Below are 15,381 nucleotides of genomic sequence, written 5' to 3'. Positions count from 1 at the left end.
TCCTCCCCCAGGCCTCAGCAACAAAGGGCTGTCCCACCTGCAGCCTAGGAAGTGAGCTCCCATCTCCCCCAACAGCAGCGCATCAGCAGCAACTACGGGGCCCGCACCCGTCCCCGGGCCCGGATTCAGACACGCTACGCGGGAGGTGCGGGGCGTCTTGGCGCCTGATCTATCCCCGTGGGGGGGACGGGCGGCCAGCCCGGCCGCTCCCTCAAGACTCAAGATCAATAGCCTCTAGGACCCAGAGGAGCATTCCCTGGAGAAAGGTTTGGCCCGCCCCCCGGGCCGGGATGCCCAATAGATTGCCTCAGAACATCCTCTTATTTGCATGCCCACGCGCCATGGCCAATGGGCGATGGGCGTGCGCGTTCCCGACAGGGCCACTCTGGCCGGCTGGGGCCGCTGCGGCTCATTTAGAGAATGGCTGCGGCCGCGGCGGGTGGCTCTTCTTCAGCCGCCTCTGCCTCGGCCGCCGCCGCCGCCGCCGCCGCCACCGGCACTGGCTCGTCCTCCAAGCCTCCACCGACCCCGCCGACCCCTAGAGAGCACTCAGCGCCACGCCACCCGCCGCAGCTGAGGAAGCGGGGCGACCCCCGGCGCCGACAGGCCGCCCTCTTTTTCCTTAATAACATCTCGTTGGATGGCCGGCCCCCCAGCCTCTTCCCTGGCGGCGAGAAGCCCCCGCCGCAGATTCAAGATGAGAGCTCGTCCGGACAGGCGGCGGCGGCCGGGGAGTCCCCAGCCGGGCACCCGCTGCCTCCCTCCGCCGTCGGGCCGTCCCGTCCCGGGGCCCCCAACGGGCCTCCCCCAGCCCCGGCCCTGCTCTTGCAGCTGCCCAAGGACAGTCCCCTGCCGCCGGCCCGCGGCGAAGCCGAGCCCCCGGGTGCCCGAGGCGGCGTCTTCCTGCCCCAGCTGCTGCTGCTCGGGGGTCAGCTGGGTTCGCCCGCCCCGCTCACCGCGCCCCCCGCCGCCGCTGGTGGGGCCGCCGCCGCCGCGGCGATGTCCGGGCTAGGGAGCAAGGGGGCTCCCTCAACTCCGCAGGGGCTCCTCAGCCCCACGCAGACCAGCACGGGCTTCACCTTGGAGGTCCAGCGGCAAAGGTGAGAGTCCCGCGGGCAGGTGGGGGCGGGGAGCGTCCCGACACCCTCCCCACCCACCCCGGCGTCGTCTGCAGAGGGGCCGTGCTGGGGACCTCGGGGGGTGCTGGGAGAGGTGGGGACCCACGGAGCCCCACTTGGGGGTCTCTGACCCCCACGATGCTACTGCTGAGCTCTGCCCCTCGCCGGAGCACCCGTCCCCCACAACTCCTCCAAAGACTCCCTCCAGCATCTAACTTACTTACCTTCTTGGTGATTTCCCTTCCCTCTCAGGAAACGCACATGACAGTATGTAGATACTTTTTTTCCCCGTAGTGTGTCTAGGTTTCTGCTTTTTCTTTTACTCCCTCCCCAGTTTAGGCTTTCCCCCCTAAAACAAGTGTTGAGCCATCGCTCCGGGGCTGGTGTCTTACCCTCATTTCCTGGCAGCATCTTCTGACCCTTTTAACCACGAAGGAAGAAGATGCTTGGGCATTTGGCACATCTCACGTTGAAAAACTGTAGTGTTTGCAGATCGGGTCCTGTTGCTGAGATTTGTTTTTAAATTTTTTTAAAACAAACCAATCGAGAGCATTTTTTTTTTTTTACGAATGGTTTTCATGACCTTGACGGCTATTTTGTCTTCAGAAAATAGTGTATGTTTGAAGTAGTGCTGACTTGGAGAAGTTCTACTCCAAGCGATGAACAATAATTTAAACCCCTCCAGTCAAGACTACCTAAACATGCTTCCTTGAAAACAAATTAATTTCAGTTTTTTTTTTAAAGAGGACTTTCAGAAGCCTATTTTATAAATTTTTTGTTAAATTCCTAAATTTATATTAAATTCAAAAATCCAAGTTTTTTAAGTAGATATTTACATTTTTTGCTTGACAACTATTACATATGTATGAATGCACATGTTTAACTCTTGAGGAAAGTAAACTGAAGTTCTTTATATTTTTAAAAAAATTTATCTTGGTGTAGCTAGTTCTTCCCAATTAGTTATTTACTGAGATCCTTATCAAGTGTGCCATTTGATGCTTTTTTTAATAGGCAAGAAAGCGCTATCTCAGACCAGGCCAACAAGCATTATAATGCTAATTATGTCAGCCAGGCACTGTGCTAAGTACTAAGCATACGATGAAAACATACAGAAAAAGGCCCTGATCTCGAGGAACCCCACTCTAATGGGCAAGGTAATGGTGCAAATAACAAAGTACAATCAAGATATATATGCTGTACAGGATAAATTGGAGAAAGTCTCAGAGGGAAGGCATCAAGATTCAAGAAAACAAGAAAAAGTCTTCTTGCAGAGTGGGACTTGACCTTTGAATCTTCAAAGATTAAAATGACCCTTTTTACAATAGCATTTTCTAAATGTTAGTGACTTTCTTTAAATAAGGTGGGGAAGGGGAGAGAGAGTTCTTTGGCAAATAAATGATCATAAGATGCTGGATTTATACCACACTCTCAGAGCTCATTCCGATGCTCTTTGTGGTTTATTTTTTAACACAACTAATAGATAAGCCTCATGATTGTAAAATTTAAGTTTCTTAACCAGAATGAAACACCACAAGTAACTGCTTAGTGATTTTTCTGGACCTATCATATAAAGACAAACAACATAAAAGTGCTTGTTCACTTGATCTTAATAGATCTTCTGATATGGTGTAGGAAAGTGATCTCTAGAAAACAAATCAATCCTAGCTGTAATAACAAGAGTCTTTAAAAAGTTGAGATTTAATGTTGTCATATGTTTAAAACATGAACTGTTTCAAGCATACCTATATATAAAATCATTGTCAGCCCTTGTGGCTGGTACAAAGACTGCCTTAGCAGAGTGTGAAACAGCAGGAAAACTATCATTGCATTGTGTTTAATTATCTATGTTCTTAAGGTCATTTCTACATTATGCAAAATTTTTTGATCACCATAGTAAAATGATGCTTCGTGTATAGAAAAACTATGAGTAATTATGTGTAGATTTAAGGTTGTAGTCGATTTGCAGTGTGTCCTGAAAGGTATATAATAATTAAATCATTTATTCTGAGAGAGTATTAGAGAAATCTGAAGATACTTATTATACATTAGGACTTTTTTCAAAATATGATTTACTCACAGTGATAAATGGCTCATACTGATAATACTTTAGAGGTTCAAATAATAACTACCTGTCCTCAGAGTTCTCTTCCTAGTTTTCAAGATATGAAAATAGCAAGTGTATTGAAGTTATTAGTAAATTAAGCTGGGTATTGAATATAACTTTTATTAATTTGATCCTCAACTTTTGGTCTAGAATTGATCATTGCACTTATGCCATTAGTAAATGAATGAATCATCTAAGTTCTTATTCTCCTAACAAAAATTTTATCTCCTAGATAAAGATTTCATTTTTATTATGCCAAGATGATTTAAAAATAGCCAAGAAGCTAAAATTTTATAGGCTTCTTCATTTTCTTTGAAACAGGGATTTTTTTAAAATTCTTTTTTGTTTGTCTTTGATGCTTTATATATTTCTTTGGAAGATGAATTAAGTTTTTAAGGATGCTAGAAATTTTAGAAGGTAAAATCTAGAAGGAGTACATTACAAGTGTGAACAAACTGTTCCAAGGCATAAGAGTCAGGTGATGGAATGTTGTATGAAGAACTGCACAAAAGCCCATTTGGTTGGAACCTTGGGGATAAAGCCAGGAGTAACTTACAAGGCTGGGAAGGTGATTTAGAATCATGTTGTGAAGGGCTTTAAAAGAAAGCCAAATGAGTTTGTCCCCTTTTGACTTTAGAAATAGGCACTGGAATTTGCGAAATGGAATGATGGAGCCAGGCTTGTGTTGTAGGAAAATCCCTTATGTAGAGGGGGATTATTGGAGGGAGAGAGATGAGGCAAAAAGACCATTAGAGAAGCTTCTATAATGCTCCTATCAAGAGGTAAGTGAAAGCCTAACTGTAATGATGGCCATTTTAATAGAGGGAAGGGTTGATTCAAGAGCTGTCATGAAGGTAGACTAGAAGAAACTTAGCAGCTGATTGGATATGTGGGGTAGGGGAGAATGAGGTCCCAAGAATGATTCCAAAGTTGTGAACCTCTGTGACTTGATGCCATCAACAAAGATAATGAAATTATGAGAGAATGTTTATGGAGAAAATTAATAAGCCGTATTTTGTACATGCTAAATTTGAGGTGCTTATAGAAAATCCATCCAACTGGAAACTGGCAAGATGGAATCATAGGATCATTTATCTGGACTCTGAAGGGACAGATTAGAAAACCAAGGTGCACAGAAGTGAACTGACTTGTCAATACCACACAAGCACTCTGTGTTAAAATTGGGTTTTGAACCCAAATTCTTCTGCCTCTTAGAGACACCTGGGGAGAGACCAAACTAGATATTTGGATCTGGGAGTCATCTGCATAGAATTGCTAATTAAACTTATGAGAGCTGATGAAGTCACTCAAATAGTATAAAAAGTGAAGAGGAACCAGGACAGAGCCTCGGGGTGCACCCACAGGAAAGGGCAGGATATGGTACGTTATCCAGAATAGAATTCTAGGGAGGGAAAATCCAGAGAAAGCTGAGAGGAAAAGGTGGTCAGCGGGGTGAAATATTGCAAAGAGCTCAAGAAGGATAAAGATTGAGAAACAACCACCAGATCTAGCAATTCAGAAATCATCGGCAACTTGAAAGCAATCTCATTGGATTGAAGTCAGAAATTACACTTCAGAGAGTTGAAGAGTGAAGGAAATGGTGACCAAGAGGTGTGGTTGTAAATGAGAAAGGGCCCTTAATTGTCATCAAGTCTATCTCCCTCATTTTACAGATGAAGAAACTAAGGCGCAGAGAGGTTAATGATTTTCTTAGGATTGTGCTGCCTTATAAGCATCTGAGACAGAATTTAATCCCAGTTTTTCCTGAGTCTGGCACTCTCTCCATTACCACCTACTTGCCCATAGGAGAGGTGATAGCCCTTGAGAAGAGAGCTGCAGGCCTGGATGAAGGCACCCAGGCTATTTGTAGGCAGCAGGAGAAGAACCAGGAGATAGACTGAAGATAAGATAGGAGGGTGACTAGGAAGGAAATAATTAGGGGGGCAATATGCCAAAAGGGAAATGAGAGAATAGCATTAAAGTTACCTATTGCTGGGGATTGCCTTGACAAGGAGAAGGCATATCTTTTTATCAGAGATTGTCGAACAGTTTTGTAAGTTTAGGAGACAATCACTTCTTGAGTCCATTGGCTTTTATTTACCTAGATATCATTCTACCCTCATCAATTAAAATTTGCAGTTTTATTGTGCAAGAATCAATTATTTCTAAAAGAAATTATTTTTTTTAATTATTTTTTTAAAAAAAACTTTTTTTTTTTTCCTTAAGAAAATTCTTAAGGCAAAATTTTCTCTGTAAATAACCATTGGAAGCATCACCCAGATTGTAAATCCAAAAAGGATTAGTCTGTCTCATTCTATTCATGAAGAAACCAAGGCCCAAGAAAATGAAGTAACTTGCCCAAAGTCAGACAGTTGGGAAACTTCAGAAATAGGATTTGAACTCAAATTCTCTGGCTCCAGAGCCAGTGCTCTCCCTACTATACCATTCTATTTTTCTCCCAGATTTTGGTATTAGAGCATTTGTATATGCCTTTTAGGGGAGAATATATATAACAAAATGCTTATAAATTTGGCATTAATAATTTAAATATAGATGTTTTTGTGATAAGTAATTTTTATATCCCTTGTGAATGTCTCCTTTTGTTGTTTCTATATCCAGATTGCTAGTAATTAAAAAGAAATTCACATAAAACATTACAAAAAGATTCAAGAGAAGTCCTCAAAATAAAACAAATTTAGTTAGTAACTGGTTAAAAAAATTTAATGACTATATAGTCTTAATGGAACCAACCCAAGAGAAAATGAGAAGCTTCGTAGAATGGATTTTTGTGATTATTTATTACCTTCTTCATAATTTACCTATTTTAGAATCTTGAAGTCTTAAAATTTTAACTAGTCTTTACGACTTAATTATGTACAAAAGTAAAACTGAAGCATCTAATTTCTATCCAAGTTTAATTTCCCGTAGTGTAAAACTGGATTGCAGAAACATTTATAATTATTCCTCTTACTTAGAGGGCTAAAACTATGTACATGCTTGAAGTCAGGCTTTCACTATTTCTCTGATGCTACTTATTACCTAGAATAAGAATAGATGAGTAAGATCATCTTTAGATGAAGATTTCACTGAATATGTTGTACAGTTATTGAGAATCAAACTACCAAACTCCAGGGCTAATTGAACTCCAAACTTTAAGCTCTAAACAAGAAAAAAGTTTTGATAATTTTTTAAAATTATGAGTCTTTCAAAAGGTATCTCTTTGGGTATCCCAACATATAAAATCATAGAATCTTAACATTAGAAAAAGACTTAAGAGACGACCTAATCCAATTCCCTGAACAGAGACCTTATAAGAGACCTTATTAAAAATGAGTAAGAAACATACTCAGAAGGATAGTTACTTGCCAAGAACTGAAACTCAGGTATTGTTTTCTAGTCCAGTGTCCTTTTTTGCTACATCCTGCTCCCTAGTATAATTCTTCTGTGAAGATACTTGTTATTTAGAGGTTCTTTTGTATCAGACTTCATAAATGTCCACAGTGAAAGAAGATCCCATTGACTAATTTTTTTAATTTTTAAAAGTTGATAGTTACTAGAAGGAAACTATAAAACAGAATGTTACCTTAAACCTTTCTTTCAACAAGCCATCTCCTATGCATATATCAAAATTATGTAAGATTCCTTGAAAAATATGATAACAAAGAAACTCTGATTCATTGATCCTCTACTCACTAGTATCAGGCAGGTATAAAACAAGTAGAAATGTTCACCAAAAGTATTCGCCACTGTATTGGAGGAAATAACAGCACAGATTCAATTATTAAGTCAAAATTAAGATTGATTCCATAAAAATGATGAAATCCTCCAAAAGCTTCACTTTGTAGATGTCTTTATTGTATCAAGCCCTAAAATACTGTAGTCTCCTAAATAAGAACAAAGGCCATAATCACCCAACCTTTCTTTGTAGTATCACATTTCAGAGATCTATAAGGAACCACTTAAGATTTTTAAAAATAATAGAAACAGTTCCTCAATTGATAAATGATTAAATATGAATAGACAGCTTTCTAAGGAAGAAGCTATCTATACCATACAAAGTATTCCAGATAACTACTAATTATAGAAATACAAATTAAAGTAACAGATTATATCTCACACTCATCAGATTGGCAAAGTTGACCCCAAAAAAGGAAAATGTTGATATTGTGGTGGCAGAAAATCAGAAATTAAAGGATCCCATCAATTGGGAAATGACTAAACAAATTATGGCTTATGAATCTAGTGGGATACAATTGTGTTGTCAAATGACTAAAGGGCTTATTTCAGAGAAACCTAGGAAAATCTCTGAACTGATGAAGAGTGAAGTAAGAACCAGGAAACCAAGTTATACAACTATTGTGAAAACAAATTTGAAAGACCACATTACTTAGAATGATGAAACATGCTAACTATCACCTGAGGTGATGGACCCATAATGCAGAATGAGACTTTTTCTTAACTTCTTCAGTTCAAGAATTTGTTTTGCTTGACTTTCTTTTTGTTATAAGGAATTTTGTATTTCATCATTCTTCCCACCAGAAAGAAGAGAAATATACTTATTCAATGAAAATAATTTGTCCAGATTTTGACATGGTGGAGAGATAACTTTTACAGGCTGACGGTTAGTAAAGGTATCTGTTTACATAAATATACACATGTTGGGCCGGTAATACATATGGTCCCAGACTTAAATGGGAAGTATGAAATGGGTGAGATTACTTTTGGAAGATTTCAAAGTTCCTTTAATGACTTCAGATTTCTCCCAGGAGGGAAAAAAAATCTCTTTTTTTTACTAATGTTCTGTCAGTGTTGTGTAGTTGCAAGTCATGAGATCTTATGTTTTCCAAATAATTGAAAATTAGTATCACTCTTACAGCAATGTAGCAACTCATAGTTGGTGTTGAATGTGCTGTAATATGCAACAAATAAGGAAGTACTTAGAAGAACCAAAGTAAAAACTGTCACCAAAGAAATGTACAAGTGTGAAAAATTTGGATAATCTGGTGGCAAGAACAAGGAATGACAAATAATACTTGTATTCCACTGGTATCTTTGCAGTGTCAAAAGAAAATAAGAAAGAGACCCAGCACATTGGGCAACATAGGAACATTGTGTGAAACTTAGAAGCACAAAAAAAAAAAAAAAAGAAAGAAAGAAACTTAGAAGCACAGAGGCAGGAGTAGAGGAGGCATGTCTATTGAATCTTCATAGTTGGAGGGAGATATCTACAGCCATCCAGAAAGCAAAAATCCATGTAATTAGTGCTGTTTAAAAAAAAAAAAAAAAAAAAAAAAGTCTCACAAATTTGTCTGGATCTCACTAAACTTTTACTGGTCTTCCCTTCCTAACTTACTCTTCTTTCTTGGCTCCTGACCTTTTGTTCCCGAAAAGCAGGAAGAGAGGCCTCTCTCAGAAACCAATTTTTTCTTACCCTCCTAAGAAAATACAAATTCCTATTGATGATAATTGGTTAGAACAGATCTCTTTTCCCAGGAGGTGGGGAAATATGTAAATAATCAGCTAAAATTGTTGCTACATGGCTATAATTTCTATACCTGTCTTCCTTTTTTGTTTTTGTTTTTTGCAAGGCAATTGGGATTAAGTGATTTACCCAGGGTACACAGTAAGTGTTTAAGTGTCTGAGACTGGATTTGAATTCAGTTCCTTCTAAACTCTGGGGCCAGTGTTCTATCCACTGGACCATCCAGCTGCCCCTTTATAATTTCTGATGCCAAAAGAATTCTAGCAACCATTGTATTTATCCTTATTTCACATATTAATGACTGAGTTGCATTCTATTTGTTTGTCTCCCCCAAACTATACTGGCCTTTGTAATTCTATTTCTTACTTAACTATTACTCAATGCATCAGTGGATTGTGTGCTTCTTTGATTTGTTATGCCAGGAATATTGTGGCTTTGAAATTAAAATTAACCTTAAAATTAAGTCATTCCTAAGTCTAACTAAAGGATGCTTCTTGAACCAGAAGGTCAGCTAAAAGGGAGAGGAGAGAATAATTCATGCCTTTGAGAACTGTCTGGTTGCTACAATTCAAAATCAAAATGGAAAACTTGTCATATGCTAGAAACTATAAAATATCCATTGAGGATATTAAACCTATTATTGAACAGTTGTTCAAAATTAAATGAATACAATATGGTAACTGGAAGTACACACTGTTAAACAAGATGCCTCCTCTATGTGCCAAAAATAAAAATTCTAAAGTGCAGCAACCTTCTCAGCTAGCTTATTTAAAAAGAACTAGATAATTATTGCATGTTATTACTGTATATACCTTGAAAAAATGAACATACTTTGTATATTTGTTTTTAAAACTTAGGGGAGGAAGAATATAGCTATGACTACCTAGAGAAACAGTAGGTGTGGTTTGGGGACCAGAACTCTGGACTAGAAGTTGTGAGAGTCCTGGCTCCACCGGTAATTGGCAATACAGCTTTGGACAAATTAACCTCATGTCACAAGCCTTAATTTCCTCTTTTATTGAAGGAAAGGAAAGAGCTGTAACCTGGGAAGGGTTATGGGAGCTTTGCCCCAGGATGACAGCTTTAGAGAGTTTTAACAACAGTTAGTTCCTTAGCAGCATGGCAATTGAGCTTTAGCACCTAATTAACAAAAATAGTTAAAATGGGAAATTACTAATTGATGTTTCTATCTCTTAGCATCAACTTCATGGTATCCTAGGGCTGCCACTGCTGCTCCCTTTATTCTGGGCATATTTCATGCTTCTTGTTCCAAAAATTGCTGGTAAAAATTCTGGGAAGGAGGTGGAATAGATGATTTGTAAAGTTCATTTCTGTGCTAATATTCTTTGATTACATAATTCTAGAACATTTGACCATGGTTTTAGTTTCCTGTTAACTTAAAGATAATCCTAAAACCCATTCTTTATCATATTTATGTTTTGCTTTAAGAGATGCTCTTTAGCATATCTCATCCAGAGGCTCATGCCTGTCAGTTGCTTCCCAGTGAGTTCATTCTAGATATGCACAAGGATGACCACAAATCTTTGTCCTAGAAGCATCCCCAAATACATGGATTGCATTGTCTGCATTGGGGTCAAGAATTCAGGATTCTACAAAGAGCTCAGGAAAAAAGCTACTTGTACCTAAAGGGAAGATCTAAGGACTCCAGTAAAAGGACTTAAAAAGCTCTGAGTTTGCCATATATGCTTAACCTCGACTCCTCTTTCCCCAGACACTTTTAAGTACTTATAGGAAATATGCCTGGATTGGGGAGGAGGTCTATAACAACTATTCATATCACTATAGTAAAATACCCCTTTTCTAAAAGTCAATTAAGTCTGGCTGACTGATAACCAACTCATAAAAATAACAAGAAGCACATTGATGAGGACTTAAGAGCTATGTAGTATTGGAAAGAAAACCCCAGCCCCTGAGGATTAATCCCAGAACTCTAAGGGAAAGACATAGCCACATTAGGGGCATTTTACTGACTTCTTAAATATGAGTAAGAATTGCAAGAGTAGCTCCAGAGCATATACTACATACATAAAGTAATTTGTCAACCTTAAAGCACTATATAACTGCTAGCAATTGTTATTATTGATACTAGTAATCAGTACTGATATATTAATAATTATAATTTCCATTTTTTAAAATTTCTTAAAAGAAATTCATTGTTCTTCTTAAGACCAGACAATACAACATATATTGTATTTAACATATACTTTAACATATTTAACATGTATTGGTCTACCTACCATTTGGGAGAAGGGATGGGGGGAAGGAGGGGAAAAATTGGAACAAAAAGTTTTGCAATTGTCAATGCTGAAAAATTACCCATGCATATGTCTTGTAAATAAAAAGCTATATAATAAAAAGAAAAAAAAAGACTAGACAATACAGAAATTGTAAATCATTAAATTTATCTGCCCACACTTATAATGAAAAAAACTTCCTCCCAAAAACTTGTAAATATCTAAAACCGGTTAAAGGTCACTTTCATTTGTTTTCTCTTACCCCATTTTTGAGAGTAGGGATAGTTGGAAGTTTTCTTCAGTATCTCTTATTGTATATAAGAATGGAGCCTTTCATGATCAATTGACCTCTCACAACTAAATTTACTTAGAAACCCAGAATACATTACAGTACCCTTTACATGAGGGTGATCTTGTATACCTTTTATAAATACGAAATTTTGTTTTTTTCCACAGAATTTCTGTGAAGATGAATATTTGTTTCTCAGATATATAACAAGGCAGTGACACAATTACCCACTTGTTAGGTGAACAAGTCATTTTGAGATTCAGAGACCTATTTAAATTGTACATTTGTAGTCTATCTATAGAATTATGAATACTGCATAATCCCCCTTAAAATAATTATTAATATCATCACTTAAAACACTTTATGAAGGGTACCAGAAGAACAAGGAAAACAAAGTTTGGAAACTGTAACTTGTAATTTAAATAATGGGCTCTCCTGCATAGTAGTCCCTATCTGTTTCCATTCTACCAAAAAGATTAGTCCTTATCCATTAATTGTTCTGTTATCTTTGGTTGCATCTTAATTGAAAAAGCTAGGTGTGGTGAATTAAAGAAAAGATTGAGAGAAAACATGATAGTTATCTTCAAGTATTTGAAGGGTGGTCATTTATAAGAGTTAATCAAACTTGTTTTTGTTTCCAAAGGAAAAAATTAGGAATTTAAAATTCATTTTGCAGTGGCAGATTTTAGCTTGTTCTAACAGTTTAAACTACCTAAAAGTAGAATAGAGTATTTCTAAATTCAAGTGGAAACTGAATGGTCTTAAGTCAGTGATGTTGTAAAAGAATCATTTCTGAGATCCCTTCCAACTTAAATCTATGCTTAAGAGCTATGATTAGGTTAAATAAAATATACCTATGATACATTCATGGTATTGGGTCACTTACAGACTGCCGAAAATAAATTTACCTTACGTATATAGAGCAAAAAAAGCTTGAAATTGCCACATCCTCTCAGATTTAAAAACATCATCTGATCTGTCAGCTATGGCCAGTATTTCACTGTTTCTTATGCATGTGTGTTCCAAAAGTAAATACTGCAAATAATGCATTAAATACTTCTGGAGCTTTTCAAGAACAATGATGTCAAGCTTCACCTTTCCTTGAGGTGTTCAAAATACTTGACAGCTTTGTTTGCCCTATCAGCAGTAATCCTCACAATATTTCTCTGAAATTAGCATTAAGTTATAAAATTCTTTATATATTCATGTTATATTTAATAAAATTCATTTTATATAACTAAAGACTTTTTCTTGCCTAAAATCTATAGTTATATATCATGTTATTAAAAGATAAGTACAAGTGATAACATTGCTTCTTACACCTGAACATATTATACAAGGTGTTCCAAAAGTTTTCGTTCAATTATTCACTATTAAAGCTTATACTCATTAGAAAACTTTGCTTCTAACTGCATTGACTTTTAGAGCATTGTATTCTGGTATACAGTATATTGCTCTTAATGTTGAACTAAAGTTAAATTATTTAATTGTTTAGTTTTTTTTGTCTCTAAGCAGATAAGGCCAAATCTGACTTCAGTCAGTATATTTTCCAGTACGGAGGCTCAGTGTCTTTGTCCCCATTTTAGCTGATCTGATGACTGATTTTATCCTGTGTCAGCGCATTGCAGTTTGAGTTTCCAAGTCTGAGCTTTGAGGGATTATTGAATCTATAAATAACTTGAGTTTTCACTTATATCATGTATCTCATTAACAGAATGATTAATATAAACTATTTGGTCAAGAATATTTTCCACAATTTAAATAATGTATATATAGAGTGCTGCTTTGCAAACTTTGAAATGCTGTATGTTAGCTAGCATTATTATTACTTACTGGAAGGATGTGCATTTTTATCATTCTAGGCTTAAGAATATCATTTCTGTGTTGATTTTTAAATCTTTAAGAAATTTTTAAATCTCTTCATTTTTATCAAAAAGTATTTCTAGCCCAGAAATAGAATTTCACATTTGGAAGAGGCCAAAAGCCATGTAATCTGATTTCTGTCTAAACAGTGATTTCTTCTGCCACATTTCTGACAAGAAGTCACCCAGACTCCAGTTAAAGACCTCCAGGAGGAGAGGCTCCTACTGTCTTCAAAAGAATATTCTAATTTTTTAGGAAATGTTTCTATATATACATCTAAGTACACATATATCTAATATAGCAAAATCTCCCTCGCTATAGCTTTTATTCACTTTTTTCTATTGAAGAGTCATAATGAGAACAGGCAGGCACTGAGATTTAGAGGGTGTTGATAGCATTCCTTTACACCTAATTATCCAGAATAATTAGTTAACATAGGAAGTAACTGATGCTTTTCCTCTCAGCCCTGTGAGTACTTGCCAAGTAGCAGCTTCACTGTGTCCTGCCAAGGCCTTATGTCCCAAGGCTTTTCCTCTGCCCTCTCCTTTGCCCCCAGCTGAATTTGTTTATGCTTGATTTAAGAGCACACTTTGTGAAGTTCCCTAATAGTTACAAATTTGTTCTAGTTATACCCTCTAAGGACAGAGCAAGTCTAGTCCTTCTTCGCTATGAAGAGTGTCTTTAAATACCCATACGATTAGATCCTCTTTTTTTCAGGCTAAGCCTTTCTATTTTCTTTATCTGATCCTCATCTACATGGGCCATCCTACCCACCCTTCTCTAGATTAGCCTATGTTGCCCAGAATTAGATGTTGTAATTCTACTTAGACAGCTGGTGGTACAATGGTTTAGAGTGCCTGGACTTAAAGAGTCCAGAAAAATCTGATTTTCAAATCCTGTCTCAGTCAATTATTAATTAATCTTGGGCAGGGTAGTTTCTGCCTCAGTTTCCTCATCTGTAAAATGGAGATAGTAATAGCAACTACATCCCAGAGGAATTGTGATGATGTTTGTAAATACTTTGCAAACCTTTTAGTGACATATAAATGGAAACATTTATTTTTATTATCACCATTAACATTATATTTCAGGCATAATCTGACCAAAAAAGAGTTTGTGAGGATTTTCAGCTCATCATCACTTTCCTCATTCTGTATATTATGCTTTCTCTTAATTCAATATAAGTTTTTTCCTACCATGTAATACACATATATTTGAAAATACAATGAAATTATATTTAGTTTTTTTTTTTTTATCTGTCTTCCCACCATTGCTTCATTCTTTATCTCTCATATTACAGAATATTAGGCCATGGGTAGAATATGTTCTGGAATCAGGAAGATCTGAGTTCAAATGTGACCTTAGACATTATTAGCTATGGGACTCTAGTGAAATCATTTAATTTCCCTCATTTTCCTCATTTGTAAGGTAGAAATAATAATAGCTTTCTCCTTCCAAGGGTAGAAGAATAAAATGAGAATTTTCTAAAGGGCTTTACAAACTTTAAAGCACCATATAAATGCTAAAATATTATTATTATTACCTGACACAAACCCCTAATGAAAGATTTTATAGTAAATATGTTTCTGGATTCTATTTGAGTCATTTTTTTCCCTTTTTTTCATAGCTGCAAGTAATTAAAAGATGGTAGGTGACATAAAACACTAAGGTTTACAACACACATAACATAAGCCCAGGTTCTGACACATTCATCTTGTAATAGTCAAACATAAATCCAATTAAAAGTCCCTTGCACAACAGGGTAGCAAGAATGCTATGCTCCACAGTAATGAACTGAACCAGCTACGCCCAGAGAAAGAACTCTGGGAGATGACTAAAAACCATTACATTGAATTCCCAATCCCTATATTTATGCCCACCTGCATTTTTGATTTCCTTCACAAGCTAATTGTACAATATTTCAGAGTCTGATTCTTTTTGTACAGCAAAATAACGGTTTGGTCATGTATACTTATTGTGTATCTAATTTATATTTTAATATATTTAACATCTACTGGTGATCCTGCCATCTGGGGGAGGGGGTGGGGGGTAAGAGGTGAAAAATTGGAACAAGAGGTTTGGCAATTATTAATGCTGTAAAGTTACCCATGCATATAACCTGTAAATAAAAGGCTATTAATAAAAATAAAAAAATAAAAGCATTTATGCATACTTCTCAAAAAAAAAAAAAAGAATGCTATGCTCCAGCATAAAATCTTAGCTCCTGACTTAATATGTTAATTGGCAAATTAAGAATAGAAACCTCTACC

At 37.2% G+C, this 15,381-nt stretch overlaps 1 protein-coding gene across 2 annotated transcripts in view; it reads left to right on the top strand.

Annotated features, from left to right (window-relative positions):
• Window positions 1-219: 219 nt before the first annotated feature.
• CABLES2 (Cdk5 and Abl enzyme substrate 2) overlaps window positions 220-15,381 on the top strand; it is a 34,936-nt gene continuing 19,774 nt past the window's right edge. Inside the window, exon 1 of one of the 2 annotated variants that reach the window (XM_031951722.1) lies at window positions 220-1,100. In XM_031951722.1, coding sequence (XP_031807582.1) covers window positions 421-1,100 — 680 coding nt within the window. In that variant the 5' untranslated portion in view covers window positions 220-420. The remainder of the gene's footprint in view (window positions 1,101-15,381) is intronic. The other variant, XM_023494468.2, reaches the window with a different exon arrangement.

This window comes from Sarcophilus harrisii, chromosome 2 (genome assembly GCF_902635505.1).
Source record: "Sarcophilus harrisii chromosome 2, mSarHar1.11, whole genome shotgun sequence".
Taxonomy (NCBI): Eukaryota; Metazoa; Chordata; class Mammalia; order Dasyuromorphia; family Dasyuridae; genus Sarcophilus; species Sarcophilus harrisii.
The sequence above is the reverse complement of the archived record's forward strand: the minus strand, read 5'-3'. Positions and strand labels throughout refer to the sequence as shown.